The following is a 17,020-nucleotide window of genomic DNA, read 5'->3' as shown; positions in this document are numbered from 1 at the left end:
ATGCTGAGGCTTCAAGGGGCAAAGACCGTTCCGACAACTTCAGAGTCAACTCCAACACATTGGATCTGGCAGGAATGCTACAGGTCTGAGAGTCATCTGGCTCCGAACTTGTCTGAGATGGAGTGCTCAGAGAAATCCTTGGAACAGAGGATAAAAGTATCCTCGGATCTGACCCAGACCGTCTTGGCAAACTCAGATCCAGAGGCTCCAAAATGAATGGCCGGATCAGACAGGGAGTAGATAGTAAGGGAGTAGAGCAAACCAAGGCTTTCCGACCCAAAAGGGTTGGAGCCTGGAGAACACCCATCTGTATCTGTGCTGACAGAAATCTCCTCTTCAACCTATCCACATTTCTGGAAGATCGATAGGAGGCTAACGAAGGAGATTTTGAATGCCGTCCTTCCATAAATGGGGATGGGCATCTAGACTGCACCAGGTCAATGCTTGGTGAAAAATTAATCCTTGGGAAAGTCTCAGATCCAATGTACTTGGATCCAAAGAAATTTTTGGAGATTCTGAAACCTGTTTCTGGACAGAAGCCTTCAAATCCATCTTGTGCTTCTTTTTGGGAGGTTCAGTCAGTAATGAGGTAGAAGATCCAGCCTGTCACAGGGGACATTTTAGAAGTCTCCTTAGGTATATTTTTTGGGGGCGGGTTGAGCTCCAGTACTCACTTTTGAAAAACCACAAGGTAACAAAGCTTTTAAAATCAGTTTGTTTTTGCAATCCACTATAGCTCGCGTATTACATTTTTTACATACAGAGCGGTCTACATTCAAGTGGTCTGGGCCCAGGCAATACACATGCAAATCATGTGTGTCTGAGAGGGGAAGCTTATGATCACATTTTTCAACCCTGAAGAGCCTTTTTCTGACATCTTTAATACAGATAGAAAGAGTTTTTGTTTTTTTTTAAATAAAGGGCAAGGGAAATAAAAAGCAAAACAGGAAAACATAGCAACAATGGTGTGCAAGACAATACTAAACTGTGTAAATAGTAAAAAAGTAATTAGAAACTAGAATACTAACAGTGGCACGTATAAGTAATAGACTAAGTGTAAGATGGAAAAAGAGTACTATGAAAAGAAAAATCACCTATCTTGAAAATAAACTAAAGAGCTCAGATGACCATGTCTATTTCGTTAAAGCGGTAGATGAGATCTGAGGTATGTTATGCATTGGAGCATTATAGGTAAGGGAGTAGCTCAAGAGCTTTACAGTTACCATGAGCTACAGTAACGGCTGAGCCAGATCCAAACTCAACTGTGGAGGAATGAATGAAAATTGACATCATCAGATCATAAGAATTACTACAATACAATTTGACTTAATGGACTGGAATATTTATGAGCTTGTAGAGAAGAAAAAAAAGGGAAGGTACTGACCTATATTTAGACTAGCAAGGCACAGATAAAAATGCTATAGAAAATGCACCCAAACAATATAGAACATAAAAGTTTTGAAAAGAAAAATGTGAAGGATGGATTCTTTGCTAGTAAAGATGGACAGTGAAAGAAATGTCTTTTTTTTTTTTAAACAAGAAACATTTTTATTAAATTATCACTTATGACATAGTCAATCATACATTTATATAAATGAAAACAAACCATATTGACATTTTCTGCTGCAAACATTACATATCACTTACAATCTTCTACACAGTCACTGTCAGTCAAACATTACATAGCTCGTTCATTCTGTGCATTCCCTTAAACCTCATTCCTAATCCAAAACCTTATTCAGCATGCATTTTCTGCACAATTTTCAATTTTTCTAAGTAATTTGCTTCTACCCTTTTCTAATCTCTGTTGCTATATTCACTACTTCTAGTATGGTTGGTTTGGACTTTCATTGTCATTTTCTAGTAATTGCTTTTTTGGCAGAAACCAGAATTAAACTCAGCATGGCCTTACTATGTCTAGCCAATTCCAATTCTGTATCACAGCCCAAAAATAATTTCCTTAGTTACACCAATTTGCTCACCCAGTATTTCTGACAGAACAGTCAGCAAGGAATTTCTGAAGTCTGTCAACTCATTGCACTCCCAAAAGACATGTTCCCAATTACCTCTTTCTTCCTCATCACATATCCCACATTTGCAATCGACCCGAGGAAAAATTCTTCCTAGTCTGCTTGGGGTTAAAAAATAACCTGTGCAACAATTCTAAGCAAAAATCCTAAATATTCTACACTCTGTTGCATATTTAGGAGCCATGCAATTATCCTTCCATTGTTTGTTCGTGAATTGCTTATCCAGTCTCTCTTCCTACTGCTTTCTAACCTCTTCCGATTGATTCCTATAGTTGCTATGCAATATTTTATATACCCTACTAATTATTCCTTTTTAACAGAAGCTTCTATTTTAGAGTCTACTAAAAACTATAAAAGTGTTGGTCTTTTACTTAGGATACCCCATATTCCTTTCTCTTAATTCTTGGCCTCTTCCCTCTCTTATTACCTTTCTCTCTCTAATTCTTTGCTCTGAATACTTTGGTTCCTTTGCCAGTTTTCTCCAGTAAATTCAAGTCACCTCTTTCCTATTCACTGTATCCTTAATTGCAGCCATCCCTATCAGCAGAATCTCCTTTTTCCATTCCTATGTTGGCTTAGTTCTTAAAATACTTTCTGCTACATTATGAATATAATACTCTGTATGCCTTTCTGGATCTGCATCCAGAATTTCAGTCTCTCCTTATTTCTTCAGCTTCTTGTCTGCTGCATCATCATCATCCCTTACTACTTTGAACTATAGGTTTCTGCATGTGGTATATACAAGAGCCTTAACTGTCTAGCTCTGAAATACCCCTTCATATCTGCAGTCCCAAACCACCTTATTCCACTGGAAGGTTCAACTTATTACACTTGACTCTTGCCGTCTTCCCCTTCCATAAAAAATCCTTCAACTCTAATAATTGCTATCCACAACTTCTCTTTACCTCTGTATAAAACTGAAGGGACTAAAACATTTTCACTCCTTTTATCTAGCTATCCATAAAACGGGTCCACTTTGAAATTTCGAAACTTCAAAACCTCGAACATCACAATCCCGAGGTTCAGATGTTCAAAGTATTGAAATCTCAAAAAAAAATAAATAAATAAAACAATAAAATGTTAGCAATCACTTTTTGCAGGGGGCAAGCCCCCTGCACCCCCACCCCCACTGCTACTTAAATATACCAACTCCGAGACTGCACCGCAGTGAAGAGAATGGTAAAGTTACAGTTCCGCACTGTCGGGCAATCTCAATTGTTCACTTTGGAGATGTCCAAACTTCGAACATCTGAACCTCGAATTGTGATGTTCAAGGTTTTGAAGTTTCGAAATTTCAAAGTGGACCCCCATAAAATAAAGCTTCCAATTTCACATTTTTTTTGTATTAGGTTCATAGGTTCATACTAGGCTATCTGCCCTAGGGCATTTATAAGCCTAGCCAGAATGTGTTCGGCTTTCGCCACCCATTTTAAATTTATTTTGCTATGCCCTTTTTCGAGGTTAGTATACTGTGCCTCTATCTAACAGTGACACAGAAGTGATACCCGGGGTAAACCTCCGATCTCCCATCCACTCATCAAGATTCCTCTTGAAGAGAGTCAATGAGGGACTCTGCCTAACCTGGACTGGGATTTTATTCCAGAGTGAAGGGAGCCTCTGGGTTATGAATCTGTCCCTCCAGCATGTCCTATTTATTTCAGTGCTGAGGTTCAAGTCTCGGCGTGGCTCGATGGGATTTGGATTTTCTGAGGTGCAGCATGTCCATTAATTCCGGGTTGGACATGGCTTTATACGTCAGGCACAGATCGCCTCTGAACAGGCGGTATGCCACTGAGTAGAGCTGGAGTTTCTTTAACCGGGCAGCATATGGCATCTGTTTGAGCCCTTTGATCCTCTTGGTGAGGTACTTTTGGGGTCTTTCCAGTTGCTGCAGGTGTCTGGTAAGGTACATCCCAAAAGGGGCATTGTACTCAATTATGGGCCTGATGAGGGATGAGTAAAGAGGCACGATGACCTCCCCTGACCTAGATGTGAATCCCTTCATGATTAGGTGGGCTATATAAAATGTTTTTCTAAACACTTTGGCCACGTGGTTGTCAAATGAGAGATTGCTATCAACTTGGGTCCCCAGGTCCCTAATTACTTCTTCTGTACTTAATGGATTTCCACCTATGTGGTAATTTGTGGGCACTTTGTTTTTGCCAAAGGGGATGACTATACACTTTTTGGCATTTAGCTTGAGGCCATGGCACTGGCACCAGTTGTCTGTTTCTATGAGGCCCTTTTGGAGGATGCTTGTGTCGGCTGGAGAGTCGATTATGGCACCCAGTTTGCAGTCATCTGCGAACTTGGTCAGCCACAGTCCTTCCATGTTGCCTGTACCTCCGAGAAATATATACCGAACAAGAGAGGTCCCAGGACTGAGCCTTGTGGGACACCACTTGTAACTGGTTTGGAGTCTGACATGGCTCCAGCAATTCTAACCATGTGGGTTCTGTCCTTGAGCCAGTTTGCAATCCATCTAGTGACATAGGGGTTTATATTTAAGCTGGTGAGCTTATCTATAATGCCCGAGTGGGGTATTGTATCGAAGGCTTTTATGAGGTCCAGGTAGGCTGTGTGGACCACCTTCCCCTCGACAATGGCCTTGGTGACTGTTTCAAAGAAATAAACCAGGTTTAAGAGGCAGGATCTGCCCTTAACAAAGCCGAACTGGGTAGGATCCAGTGTTTGTAGGTCCCCAATATCTTTATTTATGAGGTCCATGATGATCCTTTCCATAGCTTTGCAGACCAAGCTAGTCAGGCTTATGGGGCGATAGTTTCCAGGATCCGTTGAGGCACCACCTTTATGGAGAGGGACCACTGTTGCTGTACGCCACTCTTTGGGCACATATCCTGTAGTAAGGCTGAGATTGAACAGTAGTTTTATGTTTGGGTTTAGCTCTTCTTTGAGTTCATGTAGGACGAGCCCGGGACACTGTCTGGTCCCATTGATGCTGTGTTTTTTTGCTTTGGAGAGGGCAGCTCTTACCTGAGCAACTGAGATGTCAGGGGGGCAGCACTCTGCTGGGATAGTATTTGCTCTTTTGGTGTGGGGGGGAGTTTGCGCTGAACCTGTCAGCTAGGATGTTGGCAATGTCTGTGGGTTCGGTGTATTTTTCGTCATTTTGGACTAATTCTGAGCATATCTGGGAATTACCACCTAACATAACTAAAGAAAGCCTTGTGATTATCCTTAGTGTCCTGTGCAATTTTTCTCTCGAAGCTGGCCTTAGACAATTTTATGTGTGCCCGTAGTTTTTTGCTAAAACTGATCAGTGATGCCTTCCCTTTTTGGGATTTTGCTTTATCATTTAGTAGCTTCCTCCTTCTATTGTATAGTTTGTTTATGGCTGGGGTCCACCAGACAGGACGTCTGCCTTTGGAGGATTGAGTCTTGGTTTTATTTGGGATCGCATGATCCATGCATTCCTGAAGGTGTTCATAGAATGCGCTTATAAAGGATTCTGCGGTCTGGGCTGTATTTTCCACAGGCCCGGGCTTTTTGAAGGATTCCACCTCAGTTTTGGGGAGTGTAAAATTTGCTTTAGAGAAGTTTTTCACTGTGGTTTTCTGGGCAGGGGGTGGGGTCGGGATGTGAATATCCAGTGAGATTAGTTTATGGTTTGATCTTACCAGTGAGGGATACACTTCTGGTCTGGAGCATAGAGTCCCCATGTTGGTGATGATCAGGTCCAGTATGTTTTCCCCTCTTGTGGGAGTGGTAACAAGTTGTTCCATAGCATTTGAGTTTATAAATTCTAGGAACCTTTGGGCTAGGGTGTTGGAGCTAGAGTAATGCTCCCAGTCTATGTTTGGGTAGTTGAAGTCGCCCAATATAATGGTGTTTTGAGAGACCTTCATATTTCCCAGTGTTCTCAGGAAGGCCGAGTGGGGTTCCTGGGTTTGGGAGGGTGGTCTGTAGCAGGCTATAAACTGGAAGGCAGTTTTACCCACTGTTAGTTGCACATGGATAGTCTCTGATGCTTCGTGCTTTGCCACCAACCTGGAGGCTCCCCCTCCTTTTGTGGTTCGGTCCAAGTTTTGGGGCCTAAAAGCATGGTATGAGGTATAACCTGGTAGTGCTGGGGTGCTCTCGGGAGCCCTGAACCAGGTTTCTGTTACTGCACAGATATCGATGTTCTCCATGCTAAGGAGAGTTTCGAGTGCGTGCATCTTGAGGTTTAGACTTCTGGCATTGAGTAGCATTACTCTTAGTTTCTTATCCCTTGTGATACCTATGGAGGTGGGTTTGTCTTTTGAGCCTTGCCTAAAAAAGGCACTATGGGGGTAGCAAGAGCCTTTGCCAATATCCAAAGCCCAGGGGTGACAAGTGCAAGCCGTCCTAGCGAAGCATCGTGGCTTGTCGAGCATATCATCCCAGGCTGACAGGCATTGGATCCCCTTTGAATGACACCAGTACTTAAGCCAATTGTTGAAATTGATCATCTTGTCTTCATATTGTGGCATCATTCTTGGTGAGGGTAAGATGCTACTCAAGGTCAGGGTCATACCGGCCTGGGCTACATGCTCAGAGAGCTCCTTTATGTCTCTTTTCATGTAGTCCAGGGAGGTACGTCTCAGGTCATTCACACCAGCATGGACAATGACTGAGTCATATTTGTACTTGCCTTGGAGTGATCTGAGTGCTTGTGTTATGTGGTGGATCCTAGCACCCGACAGGCTGCTCACCGTGACCCTCTCCTTGTTCAGCCTGGTGAGCGGGACGTCAGTGTGCCTGACGATAGAGTCACCTATTACAAGTGTATCAGGTGTGTTGTTTAGTCTTAAGGGCTGTGACTGTTTGGCACACTGGCTTTGTGAGATATGTGTTGCACGTGTTTTGTTTTGGGGTAGCGGCTGCTTGGGTGTCTGCTTTGGAGGTCTCTGCTGCTTCGCAGATCTTTATTTAGAGCCTCGAGTATGTTTTTGTGTGATTATGTGTTTGGTTTGCTGTCGTGGTAGGTCTATGTGAGACTGGAATTGTAGTGAGTATGGTTTCCTTCTCCTCCTGACTGGTTATGCCAGTACTGAGTTGAGAGAGCTTAGCCTCCAGTTTGGCTATATGGTTGCATCTCTCACATGTGTTGGAATTTGTTGGGAGGAGGAGAGGGTTGTCTGTGTACATGAGGCAGTTGTAACATTGCCTCAAGATTCCCAGATTCACCAGCTGGACCGGGGAGGAGATTGACAACTGACCTTTGGACATGCTAGAATAATATTGGGAATTCCTTAATAATTGAAAACCAGGGCCAGTGGGGAGTGAGGGTGTAGTGCTTTTAATTTTTAGTGCTGACTTATATAATTGTTTTAGTGAGCAAGTGCCAGGTAACTTAAGTGCAATGTGTTACAGGTAACTTAAATGCAAAAACGACAAACAGTAACTTTATTTCAAGTGAAACAAGGAAATAAGTACAGTAAGCAATGCAGATATCACTAGTGAGCCACAGAAGCGCTGAGAAGCCGCGTATTAGGTGGAATTAGCGTTCCAGGGAAATAACAAGCAAACAAACAACAAGCATATAAACAAAGCTATATTATCCTTTGTTTAGTCTCTTCACACACATCCTTAGCTGTCATAACAAAATCCTTTTTTAATCCATACTCCCACTTTATCACATACCCATAAATATGGGTAATGATGAACCAATTCATGTGTGGGTACACAGTTTACAGCTATTGCCTTTGTTTTATCATCATTCATTTTGTATCCCCAAAAGACCAGAATCTGACTCAGAATGTTTCACAACAGTGAAGTAGCCATTTATGGCTTTATCAGGTACAAAATAATATCATCTAAAAAAAGCCTTCTTTTTTTGATTACCAAACCAATTATATCCTTGAATTTCTGAGTTTCTTATCTTTCTTACCAATGGTTCTAAATGTAACACAAAAAACAAAGAGGAAAGAGGGCATCCCTACCTGGTTACTCTGATAAAACAGAACTTAGTATTGAGCTATCACCTCCTGACTTTATTTTTCACCTCCGATCCCTCATATATACTCCTAATCAATCTTATTATTTTATCATGGAATGCAAATGCTTCCATTGCCCTATTAATAAAATCCCATTTTGCTCTGCTGAATGCTTTCTCTGCATTAGGATCCACAAACAAAAGTGGAATTTTCTTATAGTCTGCTTCCCTCTGCATAATCACTGTTCTGTTTATGCTGCCAAGTATTGCCTCCCCTCCACAAAACCACAATGATCCGTATCTATCAATTAGGGCATCACTTTTGCCATTCTGTTAACCATTAAAAACAAACACTTTATAATTCTGGTTTAGAATTGAAATGGGCTTATTTTAACCTGGATCGGGTGGGTCTTTACCATCTTTAGGTATTCCAGCCACTACAGCTTTCTTCCAGGATGTTGGTATTTATCTTACTTTTAAAATACTGTTAACACAGATCTTTATCACTTTCTTCTCTCTAGTTTCCAAACTTCCACAAGAATACTATCTATTCCTGGAGACTTTCCTGTAGATTGATAATGCATCACAATTTTTACCTAATTTCATCCTATCCTGTTAGTAACTGAACCTCATCTACCCCTAACCTTGGCATATTTAATTTGTCCATAAACATTCCAATTTGTCCTTTTATTTCCATATTTATTTGTCTTACACAGATTGTTATAAAATTTCAGAAATATTTCTAATACCTCGAAAGGATCTCTAGTTATTTTCCTGGATAAAGGCTCCCTTAGCTTGGCAATAACCCTTTCTACTTTCTGTTAACTGAGCCGTTGTGCTAAAAGCTTTTGTGCTCTGGAGTTATTAACAAAAAATAGTTTCTTTCTAAACTCATGTATATTATCCACATACTCCCTTATTTTCTCTCTAACACTCTGCAGCAGTAACTCTTCTTGTTCTGTGAAATGCCCCCTACTGTGCAATACATGATTGTCCGTGTACCTTAATAATTCTTGTTACGTCTTAATCAGATCTCTCTTTTTTTATTTATACCCTATTTTAAAACTTCACTTTCATTTTATCTGCACCTTAGCTATATTTTCTGAAGAAATTTCTTTCTTCCTTAACATCTCCTGAATAACTACCCACTCCTTAAATACCTCTCTGTTTAACTAATAAGCAGGGAAGCACTAGTGTCTCATTTTTATTTCATTACCCTGCATTTTTAATTTAGTTATTCTTGGTGCATGATCTAAAATAGTTATTGGATGCATATCAAATCTTTCAATTAAATGCACATGTTCCAGTGAAATATAATTTTTGTCTAACCTAGCCAAATTTTTGTACCTCGGAAAATAATATGTAAATTTTTCTGAGCTCCTACTACTGAATTCACATCTTCCATACCAAATATTTTCATAAATTTCTTCAAAAACCTACCCTCTTCTGTTATATTTTAATTCCTAGACTCCCCCAGATACATCCTCTCTGTTGCAAATCAAATTCCATTCCCCACTGATGAGTAATAATCCCTGCTGAAAGCTGATCATTTCTCCCAGAATTTGTAGAAGTTTTAGGTGGAATATAAATACACGCCAGCATAATTCTCCTCCCTTGCCAGTAGCCCCTTAGTAATACAAATCTGCCATTATCTTTTTTTTCCTCTTTTAACAATATTGGAGCTCATCTAGCAATTAATATGTCCCAGATATTCCACTGAATAACCATAATGAAATCTTTTCTTTATCAAATTCACATGGTCAGTTATTTCAAAATGTGTCTCCTGTAGCATAGCTATTTGCACTCTACATTTTTAACATAGTTCACTATTCTTCCTTTTTGTATACACCTGTGAGACCATTCATATTCACAGATAATATGGAAAGTCTTGCCATTATGATAAAAAGTTATTATTCCCACTTGTGTGTATAATAGTTTTTTAAATGCCTACTTTCAGCTTTTGTGATACATGCATACACTAATATTTGACAGGTTCTTGTCATACCTATTTGAACCCATGTCACAAGACTTTCTGTGGAAATGAAAAGCCTCAAACAAAAAACAAACACCCCCCAGAAACTATTAGCTTAATACAAACACAAAAAACTATGTACACCTTCAAATAATAAAGTTTAACCCTCTTAATAGGAGCATGTCATTGATGTTTGTAAGAACATTAGGCACAGGGGAAAAGGATGGAAATGGGTAACTGAAAGTAAAACAGTTTTTGTTCTTAACACTATTTTTATAAAATAGGACATATACTGCATATTATAAAGTAAAGCTTTTTCAGTTTTTTTGTGTGCAATAGGGATACTATTGAACAGTACCAGCTCTAGAATGTTCTGTGTTGGTTTAGCTATGTCAGATAGTTTATCATGTTGGCAATGGCTAAAACAGGCATTATGGGGGTGAACAAAGTTTTACCAATATCTGAATGCCTACAGAGAAAAGGTTCCAACCATTTCTAAAAAAAAGCATTGTGGTTTGTTGACCGTATCTTCCCAGGCTGACAAATACTGTACCCACCAAAAACCAAGCCTAATGTTATATTGCACATACAATGAAGAACAAATGAAGGGCAGGCAGGAAGATTTATAGTGATGAGAGTTTATTAGCAGGGTGTAAGAATTACACTGGCTGCAGTATATATTTCACAGAAAGCAGTTAGACAAAACATACAGAATACTATCGAAGAAATTATAGCTTTTCATCGATGTGATGTGTTGGTAGCACACCACAGAAAAATAAGGAAAATGTCTCCGGAGGGCCAAGATATCACAGAATACTGTCAGAGGGTAGAGACGCAAAGAAATGTATATATGCATGTATGCACTTAAATTTATTGATATAATGAAAATAAAAATCTAATAGATTATACATATTTTTCACTGAAATATCGTTCCTGGGCAGGATCAGATAGAAGTTATCAACTGACAGAATAATGCAACATGGTTTGAACCATGCACCTATACAAATTAAGTTTTGTGATAAATATTGATATTTTCCAGTAGCTGTTCTGAAAAGTATGATATTTAATAACTGAGTGGATCAAACTTCATGTGAAATGTTATTATATTAGAACCTAAGCAGTAAAGAGCTTGCAAACAAATGGGATGATTGTAAAACGAAGATTAGAAATGTTGTCACAATGAAATTAAATAAGATAAGGAATAACAGCATCCACAGTGCTTAAAAAAGTAAGGGATTTATAAGACAAAATGAGGGGGGGCACAACAGAATGAAAAATAACTGAAAAAGCTAGAAAGTCTATGCAAGACTACTTAGAAAATGTGAATAAATACTGAACAATGTGCAAGGAAGAGTGTCTCAAACACTATTCATAAGTAACTATTAGGCATGCGGTCTAGAAATCTCTGAGGAGCCAAAATACTGTCTGGTTAAGTGACTTGATCAGGTCAGACTGGCAAACAAAGCTTGAGGGAATCAAACCCAGGACCATAGGAAGCAGTATGTTAACATCTGACGATGTCTTGTGCCTTGGTCTCAGCATGTAGAATTATACTGGTGACCATTCCTACATACCAGTTCTACTACCCTTTTACGGTTGCTCACAGCACAGATGTCCTGCAGTTCTCCCTGTCACACAGCAGTTTTGCCATTCTTCCCTGTGAAGAAATCAAAGTTTTATATCTCCAGCAGTGAATTCCTATTTCTGACTTACTCATCTTAACATACATAGTTTTTACCATCCTAAAATGGGCCTAGTAAAGTGGAGATTAAGCTAATGAAGGGAATTTAGTGTGACCTCCTCTGAACTGCTAGCATAAGACACTGTGATACTATACCAAATATTGTTAGCATGATCATCCCCGCCCATCCCTGGACTAACGGGACATTTAAACACTATTTTCAAGTATGGAGCCTCTGAAGTCCATACGTTAGTGATGTTTGCTAGCACACCTCTGCTGTTACACAATGTGCATCACATGATGTCTAAAAGCGAGGCCATGGACATAGGGATACCATTTTTCTCCTTGCAAAATTCAACAGAACAGACTTGGCCTCTTCGGGTGTTGGTTTAAGCAGAGCTCTTCTCTTCTCTGGTGTGAGTGGAAAAGCAAACTTTTCTATATCTGCTTCACAAGGATCATCAAAAGCACCTGCTATGACATTATAATGGCCCATTGTATAAAGTGGATACCTAGCATCAAAAAGTACAGGCATTACTACAGCAATGTATGGAAGTGGCATCCTTCTCTTTTTCAGCAGTAGCAAGCAGAGGTTAGGAAGACAGAGAGCCATCCTTTTAATGTAAGTACTATATACTTGTATTTTTTTTTTTGTCAACTGCCTGTTTCCTTGCCTTCTTTTAACAGGTTCACCTAACTTTCTCTTACAGTAGCCAAGAAGCAAGAGTTCAATAGGGAAGTCTGTTTTCAGAACAGATAAAAGTCCCCCCTGGCAGCAGGATAACACACACTATGTCCATCACTGCCTCGCAGAACTGCACATCCTTCTGTAACATACATCTGTACTAACATATTTTATTTTTTCTCCTTTTTGTTTCTATCATAATTCTACAGTTTCAGCTGTGGTGTAGGTTGAGGAGTAGGTGGCAGGCACCTGAGTCTGTGCCAGATGACAAATTGTGCTGCGTCATCATCAGTCATCAGCCTTGCTCATTCACAGGTCCCCAATCCTTCTCCCCTGAGGGAGGTGAGTGGTCTCTGCCTCCTCATTCCTCAATCAGCCCATTATGCTGTCTGATAGCAGAATCATGATCACCTAGTTAATAATCAGTGTTCCCTCCCCTTATGCCATGGAGGTGGCTACCCAATTGGATTTTTACTGGGGTCTCTGATGTCCTCCCACATACCGAAGGCATGCTAGCAAGTGAGATGGAGATATCCTAAATTGTGTGTTTGTCGAATGTATATCTTGTAATGGACTAGCATGTCATCCAGGATAAATGCTCTGCCTTGCCCCACTAGTTGCACGGTTAGACTCTTGGCTTTTCCATAAGCTTAACAGGACAAAAAAATAAACAGGAACTAGTGATGAAAAGTACTTAAAAACAAGCATTTATAAACAAAATAAAAAAATCACAGAAAAAAGATCAAGCTTACCATCATATCTTCTGTATAAATTGGTTCTTGACTGCGAGTCAGAGCCAGAGAACGCGAAGAGATGACATTGCTTTCTCCATCAGACAACTTCCCTGTGCAAGTAATCTCAGACAGCCTGTATGGACAAAAATGTAGATGTGTAATCTGTAATCAGAGTAAAGCAAGCTGGCTAAGCTAGTGTGCTTATCCTAGCATCCAGATTAACATCCCATGATCCTCGCAATACTTCTTATAATTGCCTCTCCCCTGTCTCTCACTAGTTTTACTGACCCCCACCCCCAAAATCCACATTTTTACAATTTTTTTCAGTGACTGCATTCTAAAAGATACAAAGGAAACTAATTATGGAAGATCAAACAAAGTAGGTGCTATGGTACTGAAATCTGTACAGTCCAAAGTCACTTCTAATTATGTATGTAACACAAGCAGTTCTTCTTATGGGCTGGACGACAGACGTCAAAACTAAAAAGATTAGAAAAACAAGCAATTCTACTACTGCACTGTGCTGAACAAGTCAACAATACCAAAAAGAGAATGGAGTTCATTTATGCAAGGTCATGGTCACACCAAAAGGGAAATAATGTTGATGTATGCAATCAGTACTTACTGTAAGAGGAGATGTTTGAGGATAGCTTTATTCACTTTCTTTTGTCTGGTTTCCCCAAACAGAATTGCTTTTTCAGAGTAGTGACATATTCCCTGCAAGAAATCAGGGTTGGTCTCATGCTCTGCATTGGTAATAACATTCTCTTTGATTCTTTAAGTTTCCATTTCCCAAAGGGAATGGCGTTTGTAGTAGTTAGGTAGCTATACTATTGTAAGCTATAGATATGTGAATTAACTAAACAATAAATTCATGAAGTTTGTGAATTAATAAAACAATAAATATTTAAATTTCAGCATTACCTTGGCCTGTTCCTCATAGGAAGATGAAGCTCTGACATTAGCCCTAGCTCCTGGGGATAATAAAAGAATGGTATATTGTCAGCTTGCTTGTCTCTTGGGGAGATGAAGCTGCTTTGTTTTACTGTTGCCACTCTCTCTCTCTTAGTGTAGTCTGGGAGGGGCTACAGCACTCCCCATTAAACATTTGGGAATGCCTAGCAGACATCTTTGAGATTCCACATTTCCATCACTACAGGTCAGTTTGTGGGGACAGCATCGGGGTAAGTGCTAAATTAAAACAAAATAATTTTTCTCCTTGGCACTAGTATGATGCTGAACAGGAATGTCGCATTCTTCTCTCCTGCCTAGAACACTGGATTAGGTACAGGGGAAACTAATGGCTTCAGGTGTCTGGATATTAAGGATGGGCAGTAGGTACTGCTGTGAACATATAAGAAGACAGCAAAAATATTAAGAAAATGACGTGTATTAACTTCCTAACAGGAAAAAATCTGAATCAAAAACACATCAGCAGTGTGATACTCAACAAAAATAATATAAATCACCTTATTATAATACCTAGTTATGTCTTTCGGCTTTTCCCAGTTAGGGGTTACCACAGCTGAACTCCAGTCCTTTTATGATTGGCAGCAGATTTTTACAGTGCCGAGGTGCCAGCCCAACACCCAACCTTCAACGAAGGCACACCCATTCACGCACGCACCTACCTGCATGTCTTTAAACATCACTTGACCGTGGGGAGGACATGCATACTTCACACATAAGGCACTCCAGCCGAGAATCGAACCGGAGAACCCCTTGCTGTGAGGCGACAATGCTAATCGCTGCACCACCGTGGCCACCTTATTATAATAACTACATTTCACTAAACATCAACCATGAAATTTTAAAGAAAAGAAATATAAAATGAATCAACATGCTATTACATATGAAAAAAGAAAAGTATTTTTCTTGCATAAACAGCAGAAAGAACACTAGTGTCCATCAAACATCTTATAAAATTAGTGCAGGGTATAAACATCTATGATTTTTTTGTATATTTTTATATAAAATATTCTCCTCGTGCACTCCACATTCCTTAATAGCCAAAAACCTCAACATTTCACTTTACTGATCTCCATTTTTCTGGATATAATTTCTGTATATCCCTTATATTCTCTACATTTACACTTAAGGCCTGTATTTTGCTTAGGTATACTTTACTACTTGAATACTATCAAAAAACCCTCAATATTTTCAACAAACTAGGGAGGTTTTTATTTGAGTTTGACTCTCTAAAATAGCATCCACAAACAAAGAGTTTGAGTTCCATTCTTCATCTTTGGTATCCCTGTATCACCGAGCTCCTCATCATCTCTGCTAATGGCTTTAAATATAATGCAAATAATGTAGACATAGGACAACTCAGACTAATAACTCTTGATACATGTGAGCATGAAACATGAATTATATTGTTTATTCTCTGCGTGGCTTGGGAGTGCCTTCTGTGTGGAGTCTGCATGTCCTCCCTGCGGTTGGGTAACGTTAGAAAGATGTGCGTGCACAAATGGGCATGCCTTCGTTGAAGGTTGGCCGTCGAGCTGGCACCTCAGCGTTTCGTAAAAATCTACTGCCAATCATTAGCGGACCAGAGTTCCGCTGTGGCGACCCCTTAATGCGAAAAAGCCGAAAGACAAACAACAACAACCATCAAGTACAAAAAATGGATTCATTCATATTAGATAGTGCAGACTTAATAAATAAGCTAAAAGATGGGCAAATGGGAGGAAGGTGTTATGTGGCTATCCTGTAATGTGACCCCATGAAGGCTGTGAAGCCAAGGAGCTAGATATTTTTTTTGATATGCTAAACAATAAAGTTACATTTTTAAGTTAATCGGGACAACTGTTGTCTGTGAAAATTTGATTTTGTCATTGCTCTAGCTTTATGTATGCATGATTTAGGATGCAGATTGGTAAGTGAATCACCTGATTCATGTTTGCCTTGGAGGCCAATTTGGGAAGAAAAGGAGAACTCAAACGGAGGGACACTATGTCCTTGTGGAAGACGAAATAAGGTACTGTTGAAGAGACAGCATGCAGCTGTAAGATTTTTTCACAGAAGTGATGGCTTCTGGAAATAAAGTTTTCTATGAAAAATACTTCAACTATGCTGTAGATGCTGGCCCAAATGGGGGATTTGCCAAGGTTTCTAGTAAAAAAACTGAGGTCCCAAGATGGGAATGGTTCTCAAATTAGTGATCTAAGAAGAAAAACTAATTTGAAGAAGGCCTTGTAAACTTTATATAATGCCAGCAGACAGACTCTTCAGCAACCTGGAAATTAGAAACATCTGCTAACTGAACTTTTATAGTGGAGAAGCTGAAGCTAAAGCTGAACCCTGTATCAAACGTGGTAGAAAGAAACATCATCAGGGAAAGAAACAGAAAAGGGGCCAATGTCTTTGGAAGATTCCCAAATGATGAAGAATCTCCACTTAGCAGAATTCAACCTGCAGATGGAATCCTTCTGGAAAGCAGACAATTTATTCTGCATCTGAAGAAAGGGTTGGCTTGTTGGCCATCAATGGAAATGGAGAAACCATGTGGTTAGTTTGAAGATGTGAAGGTCTGGGTGAGGCTTACTAGATGAGTGGGAAAGAAGATAGTCTCTGGGATCCAATATCCATATTATATCCATATCCAGTTCCTGAAATAAGGCCTGAGAAAGGGAAACCAAACCTGCCTGGGTCAGAATAGAGCACTGAGGTTCAAGGATGCCTTGCATTTGTTTGCCTTCTACAATAACCTGGGAATAAACATACAGTAGCCCAGGATGCCATTACTCAACCAGAGCATCTCTCGGGGATTGTCCTTCTTCAGGGATCATGGCAAAGGACTTGTTGCACTTGGTACTGGATGGGGAAGTAAAAAGATCACAGCAAGGAGGGCCCTAGCAGTTGAATATCTCCTGTGACAGTGTTCGATTGAGAGACCAGTTATGCAGACAGTATTATTAACCCGCTGAGCCTGTCATCAATGCAACTGAGACACCTGGGGGTGTGCCTTGCCACCAGAAAATAATATAAGGCCATTGCCT

General features: G+C 39.9%; 1 protein-coding gene across 2 annotated transcripts in view; it reads right to left on the bottom strand.

The window, feature by feature from the left end:
- The window catches only part of SZT2 (SZT2 subunit of KICSTOR complex), a 3,556,133-nt gene that overhangs the window by 1,542,398 nt on the left and 1,996,715 nt on the right, over positions 1 to 17,020 (bottom strand). For both annotated transcript variants that reach the window (XM_044085412.1, XM_044085413.1), the window contains exon 45: positions 13,038 to 13,152. In XM_044085412.1, coding sequence (XP_043941347.1) covers positions 13,038 to 13,152 — 115 coding nt within the window. The remainder of the gene's footprint in view (positions 1 to 13,037; positions 13,153 to 17,020) is intronic.

This window comes from Protopterus annectens, chromosome 10.part0 (assembly GCF_019279795.1).
Source record: "Protopterus annectens isolate FY-2018-M chromosome 10.part0, PAN1.0, whole genome shotgun sequence".
In the NCBI taxonomy this organism is placed as follows: Eukaryota; Metazoa; Chordata; order Ceratodontiformes; family Protopteridae; genus Protopterus; species Protopterus annectens.
The sequence above is the reverse complement of the archived record's forward strand: the minus strand, read 5'-3'. Positions and strand labels throughout refer to the sequence as shown.